A 20773-nucleotide genomic window follows, 5' to 3' on the forward strand; every position below is an offset into this window, starting at 1 on the left:
GTCATGTATTGACGTTATCTGAGAAATTTGTTTCTTGCAGGTGCAATTAATGCTTTTTTTTTCCTGGTGCAGTGAAGCACAGTACTGTCTCTGCAAACATAACCGGGTGGTCCTGACCACCGCTCACACTACTGGGTGACTTGTTATCGTCCAGGGGATGAAAACGAGGAAGGTACAGGTTCGCATCACGAAGATCACCCTGTGTGATGAGACAGTGAAGGCTAGTGATAGCAGCACTGTCGCTCCGCCGCAAGCCTGGCTCTGCTGAGGTCGTGGCACCCTGGTTACTTTTGGCAGAGAAGACACGTGTGGTAGGCAGTGCAGAGGAGCTGCGCAACGTCAGTGTTCATGGTGGAGGAACTCCGCCTTTCACATCTTTGTGGCAAGCCTCACTAGTCAGCTTGCAGCGAGGCATGATAATGTGGGCACTGAGGCCAGGAACAAAGATTTGCTGTCAGATTCAGTTTCTGTTGCATCTTCTATCTCTCTACCGCTGCTGTGACCAAAATTGTGGAGCCGATGAGAGTCCTATATGCATTTGCAACTTGCTTTGAAGTCACTACTTACCACAATGACAGGAAATCTAGCACAATACCACTCGAATACCACTATGCGAATACCACTCTAATTCGACCTAAAATTGAATATGCCTCGGCTATTTGGGACCCTTACCAATCTTACCTAATAAATAACATTGAATCATTGCAGAACCGCGCCGTTCGTTTTATTTACTCCGATTATTCACGTAACACCAGCATCACAGCCTTAAAGAAACGCGCAGGTCTCCAGGATTTATGTCTCCGCCGTAAAATTGCACGACTATCACTTCTTCATAAACTTTATCATCATCCATCACTTCATAACGACTTTTTTTCTTTGCCTCCTTCGATTTTTGACCGCCGCGATCATCCCTTTAAAGTTAGACGTTTCACGTGCAGAACATTTATCTATGCGCATTCATTCTTACCACGCACAATATCTGACTGGAACACTCTGCCTTCACATATCGCAACCACCACTGATCCTGATAAATATTTTAAACTTATATCTTCAATAACTACTGCTTAACTCTTCGCATACATTGTTATTTTATTTGTTCATGGCTTCCTTTTTTTCCAGGGTTTGTTACTAAAAAGATTCATTGTATTAGTGTTCTGTTTGTATAATTTTAATACTGCAGTAATCTTCGTTCTTTGCCGCGCTGCCATTCTTTTGATTCTTTTTTTACTTATGTCATGCAAAGTGTCTTATTTGTGCTTTTGATTGATTCTTTTGCTTACTTATGTCATCCAAAGTGTCTTATTTCTGCTTTTGTTGTTTGTTTTATATTTGTGGTTTTGTTTTATTCTGTTCAATTGCCTGTGCCCCCCCCCCCTATGTAATACCCTCTTGAGGGCCTTTAGGGGTATTCTGTATAAATATAAATAAATAAATAAATAAAATTATAATTAAGGCCCCCAGTTGTGTATAATGCTATTCGTGTTATGGATAGGAATGACGGTATGGCGGAAGAATGACTGTTTTGCCGTATTTGCACAAATATAACAAGAGGAGGAGGTTTGAGAACATAGGAGGATTTTAAAAGAATTATTACTGCAGTTATGCGATGGCGAACTGTTCAGGACTACCATAGCTGAAGGCTCCCCAATGGAACGCAGATGGCACGCCTTAAATAGGGAAGCAGTGGATACACTGGCGTTGCTTCAGAGGCAACACATCAGATGCGCGCGCGCAACCTCCAATGCAGCAGCAGTCGCCATCACTGCTGTACAGCCGCTACTCAGTTGTTCGAGCCGCCCAGCCCTGTGCCCATTTTCCCTACTTAGCTTTGCCGACTCCACTGAACTGAGATCCATAACCACTTTCTATATTGTATTTGCACGTCGTGTGCTTTGCTCCAAGGTCCCTAAAATGGTGGCTTAGAGGCTGTTAAGCCAAGCGGTGAAAGTCGCTTCAGCTTCCTTAAAAAGCTTGGTAGAAAAGAATTCCCGCTATATTCACACCTTGATTCCGCATACAACACGAGGTGCATTCTAAAGCATTATTTGATTTCTCCTGCGGAATTTCGCTTTGTCTTTGTTCTCTGTTCGCGGAATTTTGAAATTTTTCGCCGCAGAAAGTTAGGCACCTTAATTATAATCATTTTAGCTAAGCATGGCACGGTATCTTTAGGTACTCGTTTTGAATGTGGGCTACAGTCATTTTGTAGGATACAAGTTGTCTCCTAAATATATACGTATCTTTAGAAATCATAACGCTTAACTGCATAATATGTAATTACACCACGCATGTCAGAGTGATGCACTGAAATGGTGCTCATACCTACATTTCATTAACATGCCTCAACTACGACATTGTCTGAGGAGAGCTTTGTTATCTAAATGACGTTTCTTTGTATTTCTATTCTATGTAAATCAGATACGGGGTGCTTGCGACGCCATATTGGACTTTGGGGGGGTAAAAGCTGGGGTTATGGCCCATAGGAATACACGTAAACAAAAGATTTCAAAGCAGTTTTCCAATTTCACTGTGCACCTATGACATCATACCTTTGCCAAGGAAGGCCAAGTACCTCCTAGAACTGAACATGAAAGAGTGAAATGCGATTTCAAAAGCGATGTATTTTTAAAGCACCGCAGTATGTGCACTTGGGTGTAACCCACCTCCGCTTCGGTTACAAGGCAGGAGCACAACCCGTAGAAACACTTGCAAGTGAAACTTTCCGAAATATTCTCATTTCACACAGTACCCATGGAGGTGACTGTTCATTTAAGAGCTGGCAAGTACTTTGAATAAGAGTGTGACAAAGTAAGCTGCATCAATGTGAAGCTATCCTTTTTAAATGCCACAATAAATGAGTACTGTGAAGCCAGACATACCTGCAATAAGTACTTATCTGCTAGGCGTTTCTCCAGATCACACAAGCTTCACATGGTGTCCACGTGCACTACATTTGCTAACTAACACAGACGTTCAAACTAGACAGTCTGGAGAGGTCTACATGAAAAAGCAGTTCTCAAACACCATGGTAAGCGAACGACAGCATACCATGCGCTGTAGCTGACGGTGCAAAAGTCTCCTCCTGCTTGATGGATGAAAGTTCTTTATGCAATCCACCAAGCTTAATGTTGATATGTATATATTATTTTAAATACAGTTTTTAATCCTGAACTTGTAATCTAAAGTCACCGCCTTGCTTTTGAGCCACGAGTCTTGCAATCGCTTTTTGCCAACTTCTACAGAGATTCATTCAGATGACCTTTGTTATTTTTACAACCTACGACCTCGGGAAAGAGTGACCGTGTCTGCATAGACACCCTGATGGATACCGCCGCATTTTTTTATGTTCGGTTGTTTCTACAGATCACTCATCCCTTGGGTATTACATAACTAATGACAGCAGAATGGTTGCTTGTTGTGCATGAATCTTGAAACATAATTGCAATGGTTTGGTTTGGTTTATGGGGTTTAACGTCCCAAAGCGACTAAGGCTATGAGAGACGCCGTAGTGGAGGGCTCCGGAAATTTCGACCACCTGGGGTTCTTTAACGTGCACTGACATCGCACAGTACACGGGCCTCTAGAATTTCTCCTCCAAAGAAATTCAACCGCCGTGGCTGGGATCGAACCCAAGTCTTTAGGGTCAGCAGCCGAGCACCATAACCACTGAGCCACCGCGGCGGCTTCATAATTGCAATAAAGCTCTGGATTTCTTTACATACATCTCCAAAGCTTTTGGTCATGTAAAAAGTAGCAAGAGCTTTATTACACGCAAGGCTTTGTTCCTGGAATACAACACAAACGAACTTTTAGACAGGGACGAAGAAAAGCCTAGACAGATGTCCAGTCTGTTTTTCGTCCTTGTCTAAAAGTTGCATTTAGTTGTATTTCTAGCTGTCCTGAATTACTGATCAGCCACGCTGATAGGGCTTTGTGAAAATACGAACATAAAATAACTTGTGCATTTCATTCTCAATTAAAGCCCCTGATATGAGTTTACGAGGGTGTTATATTAAATTAGTCAACAAGTATACCAGCCAGCTTAAAAGAAAACCCAGTCCTAAAATCAGCGTAAGAAATTTTCACATCTGTGTCAAATTTGGTCAGATTTCAAGCAGAAATAACGAAAATAGTGTTAACTGTTGTGTCTCCTTTAAGTATCACGCTACAAATGCGGAAGAAAAAAAAAGCATTTCAGACAGAATAAGGGTTTGCATTTGTTTTATTAACAGGGTGATCGATAAAAAAAAATATGTGCGGCAACACCACTCTAATTGTGCGAAACATCCATCTTAACTTACGATGAGTACTACAACCACGTCTTGTATCTGTGAAACCAAAATGAAATATCCTAAAAGCTAAAAAAAAAAAAATATAAATGTTCACACACATGCTCCAATGCTATGCTGCGACGCAGTTCATTAAATGCTTGTTTTTTTTTTTTTGTGTACACTTGCAAAAGACTTCCTATGCACACATGTGGAGAAGAGAGGGTGCTAAGCTTTGGTGTAGGTTTCTTCAGGTTTGTCTTCACACAGTGGAACACGACCGTTTTTCTGTGGCAGCCATTGGTGTAGGATAAATGAACAAACCCCGTTTTGTCCGTTCATCGGTGATTGGCAAGTTCACAGATAAACACAAAAAATTCATTTGCTATGTACAGGATTGACTATCATGAGGTGGTGGGTGAAACCAGGAATCCTTTTTTGCAACCGAAAAACTCCGCAACAAACACGCACCTGCCGACACGAGGAATAGGACAGACCTTGCCTCAGTCACTCGCAATAATCCTCGTCTTGCTACATTTTTCACGCTGACTTGCTTTCACGTGCACCCTATAAGGCCTCGATAATAATTTCAAACTTTTTCTAACCTCTGGTGAAATCTTTTGCAGCCACGAGGGTCAGAGCAAAATTTGGCAAGGATGTTATGGGTCTGTGATAACTAGCAGAGCAATCAACACGCTAACTTTTAAGCATTAGGTTTCTAAGCTTTGACTCTTTACATCCCGAAATGTCAGTTTGTTCACTATTGGATGAGGTTTCCTTTTCACGGACCTCTTGGGATGCCTGAGCTAGTTTCTCACAAGTGTGGCACCCAAGCACAAGATTGGAATGAGCTCTCTCTCTCGACGAACCACAGAGTGGATTTTTCAACAGTGATGATCATCTGTACGAAATGTATCCTCACAGGCATCTGCATCCTTGACATCATGTCCTCTTGTAGGAACCAACAGAAAAAAAAAAAAAAAAACGCTGCAAGAATGCTTGAGGACTTCTTTCACATAAGCTCAAGAGAGGCCCACCCACCATCAGCTCATGTGTTTGCATAAATTATCTTGTCCTCACAACAACACTTTGCTTTGTGACAATCGCAGGAGGAACACATGAAATGTAAAACGTGCACGCACACACACACACACAGAAAGAACGGACAAAGAAAAAGTACAGGAGTGGTCTCATGCGTGAGAAACAGGCAAAAGGTCCTTTCTTCACAAGAGTCTTTTTTTTCTTTCTTCCTAGTTTTGGTGTGTTGGGGAGTTTTGCTTTCTTTACACGCGAATGCCGGGGAGCTCTGCCAAGAGACAAGGTGCCTGGAATCAATCGCGCACTGTGCGGACGATAAAAAGTCTTCCACTCAATCACTTGCCTCGTACGAGACCTCGGTTCTGTCAACACACACGTGAGATTTCACACGCGCACACCCACACAGACGCACGTCAAAACAAAGTGATGCCAGTGAGGTGTCCACTCGTCATGCGTCTCTCTGTCTTCAACACGACGCACACTGGTGCCTTTGTCCAGGGAGCGAAGGGGGAAGCACTGCCTCCAGCAAATGGTGGCCGAAAATTCCTTCTGCTTCACACCTTTCGGGGGGATGGGCAGGAATGGCCTCTCTCTCTCTTTCCCTCTTTCCGTCGTCAGCCTCTTTCCTCATAGTTGTGTCCCAAAGCCTGCAAGTGTAGAGCCTTTTTGGAAGAACACACTGGCATCGGAATAATGCTTGCAGGGTAGTGACATCATCTGTCTTGGCGACGATTCAGCGACACACACGGGGCCGTGCCCTGAGTCGTGGCTCGATGTTGATGCTCCACAGCAAACAAAAATGCAGACTCTGCTCCACGGGGAGATCCTAGGAAAATGACTGCTTCGCAGAAAGAGAGGGGGGGGGGGGGGGGGCAGACAGAGAGAGAGAGACTCTCTCTCCCCTGGGGAAGGCTCCTCTGCGATGTCAGTTGACGACTAGCCAATGCAGTGTGGTGTCCAACACCCCCTCCCTGGGGAACACCCAGGCTGACTGTGGTGTCTCGCAACCTTGTCGGCCCACTAGCAGCAGCAGTAACACTGCAAACAGAGCAAGCGAAGCAGAGTCAGTCTACAGCTGACAAGAACGACGCCTTTCCACTGTCACAAGGCATGCATGACTTAAGGGGGGACACTGGTCTTGAAAAAAAAAATTTTTATTAATGAAGTCACAGTTACGAAATCTTCAGGGAATATGTATTTTTGTGTGCTGATCCTAAATATGTCATTTAATTTCATGTAAAACAATTCCTTGAGCACTTATGCACTTTTTATGCAAGTATTTTGTGAAGAGTTTTGAAGAAACTTTGCAGCGGGAAACTCGCTGAAATGTTGGCCATTGGGTTCTCTTGACACCAAGGAATACAATAAGGGTGAAATTGTCTTCCTGCCTATCATAGAACTTAAGTTATAGACTTTTGAAGTTGTCGCTTCAGAAATGAGAAGGAAAGTGTGCATTCCTGTTTCTGAAGTGGCAGCTTCAGTACCCTATTACTCAGCTATTAACGAGCTTTTACTATTTAGATTCAACTTTGGGGGGGGGGGCAGTGAGGAATGCAGATGGCTGATGTGTGTATAAGCGGCAATACACAGTATATATTGCGTGTAATGACCTTTCTAGATTCTAGGACGTGGTCAGAAAATTTTTGCATAAATTGTGCATGCCCTTTTCAAGCCCTAGTTGAAAGAAAAAGTGTGAAAATTATGAAAGTAAATAAGGTAATACGTAATTATGCGTGCACTGGGCGTGATATTATCCACGGGTGACCCCACACATAGGTCAATGTCTATGAGTCCACGTATAGGTTGGCTACGACAGTAAGTTGACCCTCGACCTTTAAAAAGGTCATTTTTCAAAAAAAAAATGTAAACCTATAGTCAGCAACATACAGCCTAACTTTTGTCAGTCAATGTAACCTTGCAATGACTCTGGGTCCACTGGCTTTGGAGCATTATAAAGTTTGCAACAAGCAGACTATGGCACTGCAGCATGTCTGTGCACTGCAGCATGTCTGTGCACTAGTCTGTTAAAGGGGCCCAGAAACACAATCTTAGTTAACTGTTTTGCCTGTTGATTGCATACAGTGAGTTATAATGGTGCTATTAGCGTCGGTAATACCGCGTACATTCCGTTTTTTAATATTTTAATGTCCTCCCAAAAACAACTTCATGGTTCTGATGGTGTCGCCACACAGTGGCGGGTTTTTAACAGCGGATATGACATCACCTGGCACGAGCTTGATGATTGGACAAACAGTAAATATACTGCAAATTGTGTGAATAAATAGAGACACATTTTGTCACCTGTCTGCGTTTTATATTAGATCAACAAAAACAACTTGTTTGCCTTAGATAAAAGCCCTGCAAAGCAAGTAAAATAAACATACACCACCAGGGGCGCTCTGGCATGGAAACGATGCTGCCAGTCTCAGCGAGAACGAGTTACAGAGAGCAGGCAACCATGGAGTGCAAACTTCCGCGACGTGCTCTGGCTGGCTGTTTTGATTGGTTGCGCCAGGTGCCGCCATTGGGAGAGCGAAATAGGCGTGGGAAGCCCCGCCAAAATCGAGTTGAGGGCAGCATTTTGTTTGCTTGTATTTTCAAATTTCTTCACTGAATAACTCCCGTTCCTGTGCATCAATTCCTGTAATTCTTTTTAAGTCAGCATCTGTGTGACATAAAGAACCCACCTGAAGTATAGCCGGTATCCCCCCAGCAGTGTTTCACAGCCCCTTAAAGGCCGATTCACACGACGGACCGTTCGCCCGCGGCCCGCGCACTAGGTGTTCATGCGTCAGCACTTTGAGAGGCGCGCTGCCGGCCGCGGCCTCTCACGGCCGGCAGCGCGCCTCTCAAAGTGCTGACGCATGAACACGTAGTGCATGGGCCGCGGGCGAACGGTCCGTCGTGTGAATCAGCCTTTAAGGGATACTTCATGCATTTGACAACCAGCAGAACTCCTTCAAGACTGACCACTCCGAACTCACGTCTCTCAAACAGATTCAGAATCGAGCCACTCGGAATTACCACTAATAACATTACTGAACAGTTTACACTTCAAACAAATCCTTTCCTTCCAAAAGTGGGGTACTTGCCTTGGCACAGTTGCTTCTGCATTTATCATACTTCGGAATTTGGAACATTAAGGCAGCAACATATGGGTTTCCATCTGAATGCCAACTTCACGCGCATATTTCTAAAACCCTAATACTAGCATATTGATTCTGCTGTGTACAATAAAAGCCCATTGATACGTGGAGGAGAAATATGGCTGCTGCTTTGCAGTGCTTAAGGTCTACGTGGTGAAGCATCCAAGAACTACAGCGGTGTGCTTGCATAAGAGTAGATCGGGTCTGGGTAACGCAGCATGTTGAGCAAGAGCACTGCAGCAGTCGGATGCCGCGGTGTCCTCGCCGCAATGCACTATTGCAAGGAGACGAGGCATCCAAAAATTATCAGGAACTCTGAGGTTCCCAGCTATTTATGCCATTGCCAAAGGCAGATCAAATGTGTTGCAAAGTTTCTTCGGTGCTAAGAAAAACGTAAATGCAGAATGAATTCTGCGAGCACTAGAAAAGGAGTGGTGCAGATCTTGCATGAAGAAAACGTATTCAAGATTTTTATGAAGTGAAAGTTTCAGTTCAAAAGTGCACTTCATTTGAACAGTTATTTCCCTTTCGGCGGTTTCGATCATAGATTTTCCTGGATAATGCGTTTTCCCCCATATTTAAAAAAAAAAAAGTATACACGAGGTTTTACTGCATTTCATGTTTCGTTCATACATTAAATGTGTTCTCTTGGGGCCTCAAAATGTTTTCTGGCCAATTATGTTAACACTGTCACTATTACTGTTACTATAAAACTGCTATTTGCTTCGAATTCACTTCAAATAAAACAAAACTTCACACAAGCCTAGTATAAACACTTCCAAGGCAGCATGCAACTCGGTCGTTAACCTCCATTTATGCTGGCAAACTAATGTGGCAGTTGCTCTTAATTTTTTTTCAGCATTTCAAGAGCGTTTGGTGCATTAGTCTTAGTTGCTTTTTTTTTTTAGCATGTTGTGCACAACTTGTGCTTTTAAATGCACAGTAGCACACATACACGACTGTCTTGAACGTCATGGGAGCTCCTTTGTCAAAGGTATGGGGGGGGGGGGGGGGGCAAATGCAGTGAGAGAGGAGACTCACCGGTGGTGTGTGCCCCCCCTAGGACTGCTTGATGCGCTTCCGGGGTGGTCCGATGGGTGGGATCTGCTGGGTGGCGAGCGCCCGGAAGGCCTCGGCAATCAGGTGCGGCTGGCGGTGGATCATGGTCTTCCAGCCCGCAGTCTCCATCACGTCCGTGGCATGCCTGCTGGCAAGAGCCACACAGGCCGCAACCACCACAGTCGGCACCCGCTCCTCAACCACACACACACACGCCCAATATATATCCCACTTTAAAACTGCACCAGGCTGTCCAGAAACATTACTGAGACTACCCTGATACAAAGTGGAAGAGGATAAGGAATCTGACGCCACGTAGGTCTGCTCAGCACACTGAATTCACTCGCGCATTTTGCGCCCTCGCGTAATTTGCACGCCCCTAATGAACCGTTTGGTGTTTGGTTTGCCACTGTCAGCCAATCCACATGCAAGAGCAATGTTTCATTGCCTTTTATCTGCATTTGCTCCTGACCGCTGGATTTGCGACCGTACTGACTTCTGTTTGAGTCCCCAATTCAAAGAAAAGAGGTGCACAAATTACACGGGTAAATATGGTACATCCTCAAAAGATCCACTGACCACCTATACCTCATGACAACTTTTTCTGGCAGCGAAGCAGAAGCTATATTAAGCCCCAACACTCCCTTCCTTCCTATGAGCAGAATCTAGCCCCATCTGCAGAGGATACTGTCAATATTCGTCGTTTGAGGCGTATTTCCAACACAACTGCCAACTTTCAACGTTAAAAGGCAAAGAAAGAACAGTTGTCCTGACTTCAATGTCCAAGTACAAGGAGCTTCCACAGAAGTCTCACGAGTACCGTGGAGAAAGCAACGTGCCAGGCGGCCAGATGCACTGTTGTATGATGAACTATTTGGCAAAATGACAGTCACGGATGCTTTGCCCCTGTAGCCTTCCTTTCACTGACAAGAAATGCTGCCGTTGTGCATAGCCCAGATGTCTTTTTGTCCTGCTGTAAGGTCACCAGTAGCCCTGCCTGACACGCAAGCACTACAAGGTGCCTCTTAGGTTCACATCAGAGTACGCTCACTACACATCTCTTCTTCCCAGAAGCACCAAGGAATGCAGTTCACAAAATACAACACAACAGTAACTAATCCTTGGTATGCTTCAGCTTGCTTTCTAGCACCAGCTACTCACACACAGATGAACAAATGACCCACTGAAACTGCACATGTCTGTTCAGCTTTAAATATGCATCCTACGAAGACTCAATTAGTGCAGGCTTGTAGACAGTCATCTTAGCCAGGTCAGAATATTTGTTAAAAGTGTCCAATTTGCTATTCAGCAAAGAAAAATAAGTTAAGCTTTCAACTGTTAACCATAGCACAGAATTTTCAATGCAAATATCGTATACCAGGTTAAGGAATTTGCAGGTGTTTTATTCAAAGTAATTTCAGTATGGCTCCTCCTTTTCGAGATTAAAATCAACGCTGCGAGATATAAAAATCGTCACTGCACATTGCACTCCAACACTGCGATGTTAGCCTGCTCAAGCACGCACTGATGGGAGCCACGATGAATAAGAGTATCATCTGCGCAATGCACACAGTCACTTTGTTTTGCTAGAATCACACATCGGACTGCAAGAAATTATCTGTGGTGTGCCACAGAATGGCAATAGTGTGGTCACGGCAGCTGTCAGAGGTTGTGAATGGAGTCTTCCCTCTTTTCAGTGGGTTGGGCTACTACCTTCTTTCTTGGGTATTACAATAGAGAGTAAAAGCTTATTAACTCGAATTTTTAGACTTCACAGTTTGGTCCAATGATGCTCCATTAATGTCTACATATAAATCAATGACTGATAGTGAGGTGCTGGAAGTGGCAAGAGATGCTTAGGGCAGGTATAATGACCACAGATCCGGATAACGAGAGCGCAGTAACTAGAAGAATAAGAACAGGGTGCAATGTATTTGAAAGGTTCTCCCAGATCATGAATGGCAGTTTACTAATATCCCTCTGAGAGAAGAGTAGACAACAGGTGTACCTTACTGGTACTCACCTATGGGGCAGTAACGTGGAGTTTAACAAAGAGGATTCAATTTCAAGGATTCAAGGACAAAGCAGTGAGCAAGGAAAATGATGGGTGCAACATTAAGAGACTGGCAGAGGGCAGAATGGGTTAGGGTGGTTGTGACACCCTGACATCAGTGCGTCATAACATCCTAGTCGAAATCAAGAAGAAACAGACCTGGGCAGGGCAGATAATGCGAAGGCAAGATAACCGGTTCGTATGGGGTAAATGGCTGGATTCCAAAAGAAGACATGTAGCAGGGGGCGGCAGAAAGGCAGGCAGGTGAATAAGATCAAGAAGTTTGCAGTGATAAGGAGACGGCAGCTGGCAGAGGACAGGGCTAATTGGAGAGTTATGACAGAGGTCTTTGTCCTACAGTGGGCGTAGTCAGGTTGGTGATGATGATAAATCAACAAGCGGATTCAAACATGTTTAAGTTCCACCACGCCCAAGTGCCCTGGCACACAGCCAACAGAACAGTCCAGAACAGTTTTGTGCCAGTCATAGGGGACAGAGTTAGCTCAGGTGCTCACGTGTTGATGAAGTCGATGGCGTGCGCCTTCAGCTGGTCTGCACTGTGCATGTCCGCCAAGATGAGCACCTCCGCAGCAGTCTCGACAGACAGGTTGGAGCACAGGGCCTCTTCGCACATGACTTTTAACCGCTCCAGGGCATACTGCACGCGGAGAAAGGAGAAAGGCCGTCAGTGCACAGGCCGTGTATACGCACACTCAAAGAGCAACTCTGAAGTCAGAGAATAGCAAAGGCAGCACAAGCTGCACGCTCAGCTCATAACCAAGCTTGAAAGAATGCAAACCACAATGAGAACACACAAAAGCTCAGTTTTCAAGGACCATGGTTTCCCAGCATGAAAGGCTGATCCAACAGCATGGGAAGATCCATGTTGCACTAATAAGCGGGGTTGAACTGTTACAGGCAGCAGAGAAAAAATAATCTTGCACGGCAATTTGAAGCTCTTGCTGGCCAGCAGCCATTAAATCATCTCATCGCCATCTATCATGTCTCGTCCTTCCGCTAGCCTCCAAGTAACAATATTAACACGTTAGCACCTTCCAGAACTGCACAATCAAGCAAGACAAAACATCTTGTTAACTGAATGTCACTATGGCAGGCTCTAAAATGCACAACATACTGCATAATCCGTGATAGAACTTGGGTGGCATAGACAGAAATGCAGCCATGCCAGTGAATCAGAACAGCAATATTCCGCAAGATAACAAACACGTAAGCACTGCTTGTAGTATCGAACGAAGGACCTGACACTTATTTTCTTGCATGTTAGTAGGGCAACCCTTCACATTTTCCAAGAACTTTTTTTCCTTGCCTTGTCTGCAGCGGCCAGCAGGTCGTCGGCCATTTTGTCGAGGTTGGGTGCTCGGCCCGTGTAGATGAACCGCAGCATTTCACGCAACACCTCATGGTCCATGTCAGTGATCTCCACTCGATTCTGCTTCTTCTCCTCCATCTCGTGCTCAAACATGGCCGCAAACACAGGGGAGCGAGCTGCACGTGCCACACAGGTCAAGGGTCAGGCTCGTCAACAGTTGGGCTTTACTGAGGCCAGTAATGGTAAACAGAGTCTCAGTGAAAACCTGATGGGCCCAAACAATTTGCGCCCGAAACACAATCCAAACCAATTCACATCAGAAGAAGCTAACCAAGATTAATGGGAATGAGGGGGATCGAAGGCAACTTTTCTATTTTTCGATTTAGAGCGATGAAATTTGGCAGACTGGCTTATAACAGAATCAAACAATCAGATATAAAGTTTCACAATGACAGCTTCAGTAGGTTCCCTTTTAACATTGTTTATATGTTGTTCCCATGTTGCTTGCTTGTGGAAAGCCTAGCATGACAAAAAAGCAGGCTACAGGTCTGTAAATGCTGTTAATATTTACTAAGGAGTGCGTCTTTATGTTTAGAATGCATCATGCTCTAATTACCAAGTAATTAAAACATGTGAGCCTAAATGGTTAATCTGAGACTGTCTCAACGCAGACCACATTTCAGTGATCATGACAGAACAAACGGGCTAAAAATCCATGCATCCATTGCTGTGCTATGCTTTCCGCGAACAAGGTATTAAGCTCAAAACAAACTTTCGAGAAAACAAGCCTGAAAGTTCTAAGCTAGCACACACTGTCTATGTGTAGATGCCAACAAATACATTTATTTGGAGCGCTTAGAGTTTATTTTTGGGTGAAATATTTCAGTACAACATAGAAACAGTGTTGGAGATGCCAAAAAGTGTACTTTTCAAAAATCGACTTTTTTCGCAATTTTCGCAATCTGATCCCCACATCCCTCCTTAATCTGCACTTTGAGGCACGATAAAACTAGCCAAGAAGCAAGGCAGGTAAAAGCTCACCCGCCAGGATAGCTTTGTGGGCGTAGAACTCCCGGCCGTTGACACTCAGGATGACATCGCTGAACTTCTGGCTCTCGAACAAGTGCCCGAAGTCGTCTGACAGCCGGCACTCAGGGACCTTGAACTGGATGGCGTTGTTCTGCCCCGAGATGTTCACAGAGTCCGCAACAACACTCACCTGGAACGTGGGGACGACACGGGGAGGAAAGCAGCACACTTTACTTACTTGCGCTTCACCGAGCTCCTTCATTCAGAGCGACACAACTTCTGGCAAGACAAATGGGGTATGCCTAACGTCCAATGCCTTCCAAATGTAGAGTACGTCTGACATGCAATACGTAAACGGTACTCAGTGGGAAAAAAAAACGCAGTCAGAATATATAACATGTGGTGGTACTGGATGTCATAACGTAATTCCTACCCTATGGGACATTAACACTGTACAAGCAGTCATCATCATCATCATCACCCTGACTACGCCCACTGCAGGGCAAAGGCCTCTCCCATGTCTCTCCAATTAAGCCTGTCCCTTGCCACCTGCGGCCACCGTATCCCTGCAAATTTCTTAATCTCATCCGCCCACCTAATAACTTTCTGCCGCCCCCTGCTACGCTTGCCTTCTCTTGGAATCCACTCCGTTACCCTTAAGGACCGGCGGTTATCTTGCCTTCGCATTACATGCCCCGCCCAAGCCCACTTCTTGTTATTGATTTCGACTAGGATGTCATTAACCCGCGTTTGTTCCCTCACCCACTCCGCCCGCTTCCGATCTCTTGTACCAGCAATGCAATAAGTAAATGAAACAGTAGCTCTGATAATGCTAGTGCTGCAATGCATGAGCTCATAGTAGACTAGTGTGCTGAAAACCCCGGGCCGCGATACTTCCAACCAGCACTCCACAAACACACCACCAAAGACTGCAAGGGCTTTGGCGCAGACTTAGGCAACTAATCGCAGGTAGCCAATCTTAAATGCCTACACCTATGTGCTCATCATCACAGGTTTCACGATATGCTTTCTCTGCCGAAAGCATTTTTAAGCAGTTTATTTTTTTTTTTTCCCCCGCTTTTAAAAGTTACTCACTATCAGAGCGACAAGTTCACACATTGCAAGTTAGGAAGTGAGAAAACCGATCACTTCAAAGGGAAAGAAGGCACGCATGCAGTCGTTGACAAGGCAAAGTCCACGTGTTTCTTGCATTGCACCGTTCTTGGGTACCGGACGTGCTTTCTGGCAAATACTGTGTTTCTTGCTGCAAGAGGTGTGTAGCGTCTGCTTTTGCCAAAAGCAAACACTACTACAAAGCTAGCTTTAGAGAGTAAAAACCATGACAATCCAAACAAGGTCTCATGGAAGAACTGAAGTTTTCTTCAGCGTGTACTGAAGGCGCGGAAACGTTGGTACTCCCACGAGACTTTGATCAGAATACCACAGTTTTTTTTCTCCAATTCAACTCTAAGAAATGTTCCCGTTCCAAAGCTAGCGTTGATAAAACCCTTCAAAATGACTGACATCTGCAATGCACAAAACAGCAAAGCTGCTGAAAATCAGGGGTGGATTTATGGGTCGCTTTAGGAGGAGGGGGAGGGGGGGGGGCTTCAGCATGGTTTTCTTATTTAAAATTTCTCGCTTGGAGGGCACACCAGTTTGGAAGTTTAACTGATTGCAGCCGGAGGCCATTCCATGGGACAAAAATTTATGGGTCAGTTAAGAGGTCAAATTTGTTCTGCAGACTGCCCAGCTAGGAAGGTAGCTGCTGATCAAAGAAAACAGGCCAGCCAAGGGTCCACTCACTTCACAGTAGAGTGTGAGCTTGTCGTCAGGGAGGAGTCCGTTGGCCTCGTCGAGCAAGAAGTCTCTTCGAATGAACTTCTTGAAGCCCCAATCCTTGCCTTGAACAAAGCGGTACGCCCTTTGACTCTCTGCAGAGAGAGATATGCAAGGCAAAACTGTTTAGAGACAGGCAGCATCAAGATATATTGCTAACATGAGATGCCAAGCTCACAGGATGTCTGGATTACTGTTACTGTGCCCAGGCAAAGAAACAGTAAACATCAGCACTTCGGGAAACCTTCACAACAATAACCGTCGCTTTTGTAGACAGACCAACCCTTTCAGGTGCAATTTTTGTTTCTACTGAGAACAAATGTTTTTTTCGCCTTAATATTATGAAAGTTTATTACTTCTCTAGAGCAAAATACCATTTTTTTTTTTAATTTTCAAGGACGTTTAAAATTTCGCACAAAGTGCTACAGTGGTGGGATATAGTAGCATAATTAGACCAAGATTTCTCAGATAAACACTTGAGGGATCACGAAATAATTGAATATTGGTAGCAAAATCTGTCTGGATAAAAAATGGCGGGAAATGTACTACTCAGTTCCCTGTTTGGCGAATTAATATTGACTGCGTTCCCTTTGTGGCATAAAAACCAACCCATCTATGACGTAACTGAAAAAAAGAAATTGTGGCTAGGTGCAGCATACTAAGAAAGAGGTGCGAGTTCACTGCGTGCAAAGCGCGTCAAAGGGTAAGGCTGTGTAAGGGTCAATGATGCAGCATGAGACGCATTGGATGGGGAGGTAGGATATACAGTGCTCTGTCGCAGTAATGGCCTGGGTAGGAAGGGTAGCTGGTAACTGCAGGTGAAAATCTTTCCCAGCTCAACTGGTTTATGAAACAATTTCCAGTTGGTTCCTGTTGGAACCAACTGGATCCCAGCTGGCTCCAACTGGAACCAACTGGAACCAACTGGAAATTGTTCCATAAACCATTTGGGCTGGGAAAGATTTTCGCGCGCAGCTATACGTGGGTGCCAGATTGCTGGAAAACGCTGACAGCCGTTGGGGAGACGCGTGCCACTGTGTCGCTGGCGATCAATGGTTCGTCAGAAGGCCAGGGCCATTACCTTTGTGCACGTCAACCGAAAAACTCCCCTCTCACGCCTTCAAGAAACCGCCGGCGGTTGACCTCCTGTTCACTGAAGCAGTCGCGACGAGGCGAGCGTGCCCCTCCGGGCGCCAGCGAGACGCGCTGCGGTTAGCCCAGCCAAGGCTGCCTCAGCAAAAAGCGGCGCGCTCACGGGGTCATGGGCTAGCGGCCGCCTGTACGGGTTGTGGAAGACAACGATGAGGGGCGAGGCAGACACATGGGGATGGACCCCTTTCCCCTCACCGCTTGTCGTTCAAGAGTTGCTGGCCCATAAGTTTCGGGAAACATGCAAAAGCAGCAGACAGCAGAGGTTGCTACGGCGCACATCAAAGAACCCCCACCTCCCAAGGAGAGATTGCACGACAGTGACCCTCCCAGTTTACGGTTTATGGTTTATGGGGTTTAACGTCCCAAAGCGACTAAGGCTATGAGAGACGCCGTAGTGGAGGGCTCCGGAAATTTCGACCACCTGGGGTTCTTTAACGTGCACTGACATCGCACAGTACACGGGCCTCTAGAATTTCTCCTCCAAAGAAATTCTAGCCGCCGCGACCGGGATCGAACCCGCGTCTTTTGGGTCAGCAGCCGAGCACCATAACCGCTGAGCCACCGCGGCGGCCCTCCCAGTTTACAGTAATTTCTTAAGTGTGGGAACCGCAAGGGGTCATAACTGAATATGACCTAAGGAGGTGCCGGATTGACCCATGAAGAAAGGGACTCCAGGGTATCCTTTTTTTTTTTTACGTTGACAGAGGGTTTCATGTACACTACCAGTTGTAGGGCGGGATACGCGATTTGGCAAGCCACTTGCTTTTGCCGATATCACTCTGTGCGTCTGATTGGTTGATTAGGGTTTAACGTCCCAAAGCGACTCAGACTATGAGGGACGCCGTAGTGAAGGGCTCCGGAAATTTATACCCCTGTCACACGGGCATTTCGAAGGCCCTCGAATCGATAGTCTATCGACTCGAAGGCGATCGAGCGCTACTACACGGCCAGTTTGAATGGCCATCGAGTCGACGGAGCAGCCCGGAACTCTATCGAGATTTCGAGGGCCTTCGAGCGTTGCCCAAGGTTGCTAGCATTGCTTCGAACGACAACAAACATGGCCGCGCCCTTCAAAGCCGGACCCCTCGCTTCGGACCGAATTCTCGTTGTTGCTGCGTTTTTCTGTCCGTTCACTGGTCATAAATGGGGCACCGGTCTTTCGCTTCGTCTCATCTTGCCTACAAGAAAACGTGTAAGTGATAAATTTGCTTTATTTTTTATTTAGAGTGACGATTCTGTCGCTGCTAGGCCTAAGAGAGTCGGTTTGTTGACAGTAATGGTTCCCGTTTTCACCACCAGATGGCGCCACTAGAGACAGTTTATTTTTGCGTCTCTGCTAGCATACGCTGAACTAAATGTGGAATTCGCCTGCGTTTAGCGTACGTAAGCGTGCATACGCTCGTGGTATGTAGACAGCATAAATTTATGCTCTTTTCTCACTGTATCTGTGTGCGCCGCGAGCGGTGACGTGGTGCGCACAGCGAGAAGCAGCAGCGGCGCGGCCGTTCCAACTCGCCCGGGCGTCAACAGATGAGAACAGGTCCTAGTTTTCGCGGCGAGCGAATCCGCTTCGCTAGCCGGATTTTTGAACAAGTGTGAACGCGCCTTATGACTGCAAGAAAGTGTATTTCAACATTTAGTTAAGTTTCGTCAATATATTTTTGTTATTTGCGCAAAACCGAACGTAGCGATTGTGGCGCCACACGAGCTTGGCGTAAGACGCGAGAACCATTTCAATGGCCATTGAGATTTGCCGTGTAGCAGCTCCACAACTCCCTCGAGTTCGATGGCGATCGAAAATCTCGATGGCCCTTGACTCGATGGCCATTGAAACTGGCCGTGTGACAGGGGTATTAGACCACCTGGGGTTCTTTAACGTGCACTGATATCGCACTGCACACGAACCTCTAGAATTTCGCCTCCATCGAAATTCGGCCGCTGCAGCGGGTTCTCTGGTCTTGGGATGTAACTAAGTTGATGACTTTTGCTGGATTTTTCTGGATTTTGTGTTTTGGGGGAAGAGTTAACACTTAAAGTTGAAGCGGGTTGCATGCACCAAAGGGCCAATCGTCTTGAGGCTTGCTGCTATTGGGTGCTTCCTGAATGTAAGACAGACTCCTGGAGGTTTAAATCAGAGCCCAGGAGCCCAATCCGTAAATCTGAGCTAGGTTTAGATACTCTGCATCTTCGGCTTTGCTAAGAACGGAACATATCCCTGTTAGCCAGCTCAGTCTCATTTGTCACTCTCTTTAATATGCTGCTCATTTTTTTAAATCTCATGTACATAAACTTCAGTTCATTTCCTCGTTACTTCACGCCCCTGCAAGTAATCATTACACCGTCACCAACGGGCATCTCGGGCGCAACAAACCGTCCTAGACAGTGCTATCCTCGTGCCAAAAAAAAAAAGGAAAAAAAGAACCACCACAACTTCACTGGCTGCATACTTAACAAACAAAATAAAATAAAAATAAATATGGCCCAGGGGTGAACATCCACAGATTATATGCACTACAAGTATCCTGATTCTGCACTGTTTTTATGTGGCATGGGCAAAGATATGACTTCGACAGCATTAAACAACACAAAGCAATAAGACTGCAATACTGAAGGTAATGCGGCATTATATGAGACATGCACCAACAATGATGCTGTAAATAGCTTTGCCAATGAAACAGCACACGCTTGGACAAAAGAAATAAAAAATCCCTGTGTTTTGGTCCAGCTTCTGGCTGAGTAAGAGCCAGTGGTGCTGCCCTGCCCAACTTTTCCACTGGCCAGCAGGTGTGTGCAGAGTCTGCAATTACTGCAATTTCTACTGGCGACAGCAACACCATTTACCGCAAGGAAACTGAATTGAGGAGCCGCTGTTGTGCCACACAAGCAATGGCCAAGGATGAGCAGAGGAAGTTACCCATGGCCTTGGTCTCTTCCCGCTTGGCGTTGAGGATGGAAAACTTGAACTTGGCACGGACCTCACTCTTGTTGCAGGACACCAGCAGCAGGTAGAGGGACAGGTAGTCCTTGCTCTCCTCATCCAGGCCCTTGGGGTTCACCCTTAGGCACCTGCGGACAAAGGCACCACACAGCTTATTAAGCCCAGTTGCAGAAAACCAAAGTAATAAATATTCAACAGTCTAGCAAGGGGACAGCAGTTCGCAATTGGTGGAGAGGTGCTGGAAGTAGTAAGAGAACATGTCTACTTAGGGCAGGTAGTGACAGCTGATCCGCATCATGAGAGGGAAATAGCTAGAAGAATAAGAATGGGGTGGAGCGCACATGGCAGGTTCTCTCAGATCATGCATGGCAGTTTACCAATATCCCCGAAGAGAAAAGTATAGTTAAGGACAACGAAGCGAGCTATGGAAAGAAAAATGATAGGTGTAACGTTAAGAGATCGGAAGCGGGCGGAGTGGGTGAGGGAACAAACGCGGGGTTAATGACATCCTAGTCGAAATCAAGAGGAAGAAGTGGGCTTGGGCAGGGCATGTAATGCGAAGGCAAGATAACCGCTGGTCCTTAAGGGTAACGGAGTGGATTCCAAGAGAAGGCAAGCGTAGCAGGGGGCGGCAGAAAATTAGGTGGGCAGACAAGATTAAGAAGTTTGTGGGGATACGGTGGCTGCAGTTGTCAAAGGACAGGGTTAACTGGAGAGACATGGGAGGGGCCTTTGCCCTGCAGTGGGCGTAGTCAGGCTGATGATGATGCTTCTTTCTGCTCACACTACAATCGGCAATCGTGGCACAACAACAGATGGAGCACCTTGTAAGTATTGAACCCAGTTAGCAACAACGGTCCTTAGTGAACAAGCCGAGTCGGAACAAGATGCCCCAGCTGATGCACAACATAGCGGCCAACA

At 45.8% G+C, this 20773-nt stretch overlaps 1 protein-coding gene across 10 annotated transcripts in view; it reads right to left on the bottom strand.

The window, feature by feature from the left end:
- Positions 1 to 4204: 4204 nt before the first annotated feature.
- The window catches only part of rdx (BTB/POZ and MATH domain-containing protein rdx), a 231005-nt gene continuing 214436 nt past the window's right edge, over positions 4205 to 20773 (bottom strand). For 9 of the 10 annotated variants that reach the window (XM_089547679.1, XM_089547677.1, XM_089547674.1 and 6 more), the window contains 7 exons: positions 19829 to 19980; positions 15730 to 15857; positions 13936 to 14113; positions 12892 to 13070; positions 12080 to 12222; positions 9494 to 9659; positions 4205 to 6344 (listed from right to left, as the gene is read on the bottom strand). In XM_089547679.1, the coding sequence (XP_089403805.1) occupies positions 9512 to 9659; positions 12080 to 12222; positions 12892 to 13070; positions 13936 to 14113; positions 15730 to 15857; positions 19829 to 19980 (928 nt within the window). In that variant the 3' untranslated portion in view covers positions 4205 to 6344; positions 9494 to 9511. The remainder of the gene's footprint in view (positions 6345 to 9493; positions 9660 to 12079; positions 12223 to 12891; positions 13071 to 13935; positions 14114 to 15729; positions 15858 to 19828; positions 19981 to 20773) is intronic. The other variant, XM_089547673.1, reaches the window with a different exon arrangement.

Source organism: Amblyomma mixtum, chromosome 6 (assembly GCF_055824585.1).
Source record: "Amblyomma mixtum isolate Tamu chromosome 6, ASM5582458v1, whole genome shotgun sequence".
Classification (NCBI taxonomy): domain Eukaryota; kingdom Metazoa; phylum Arthropoda; class Arachnida; order Ixodida; family Ixodidae; genus Amblyomma; species Amblyomma mixtum.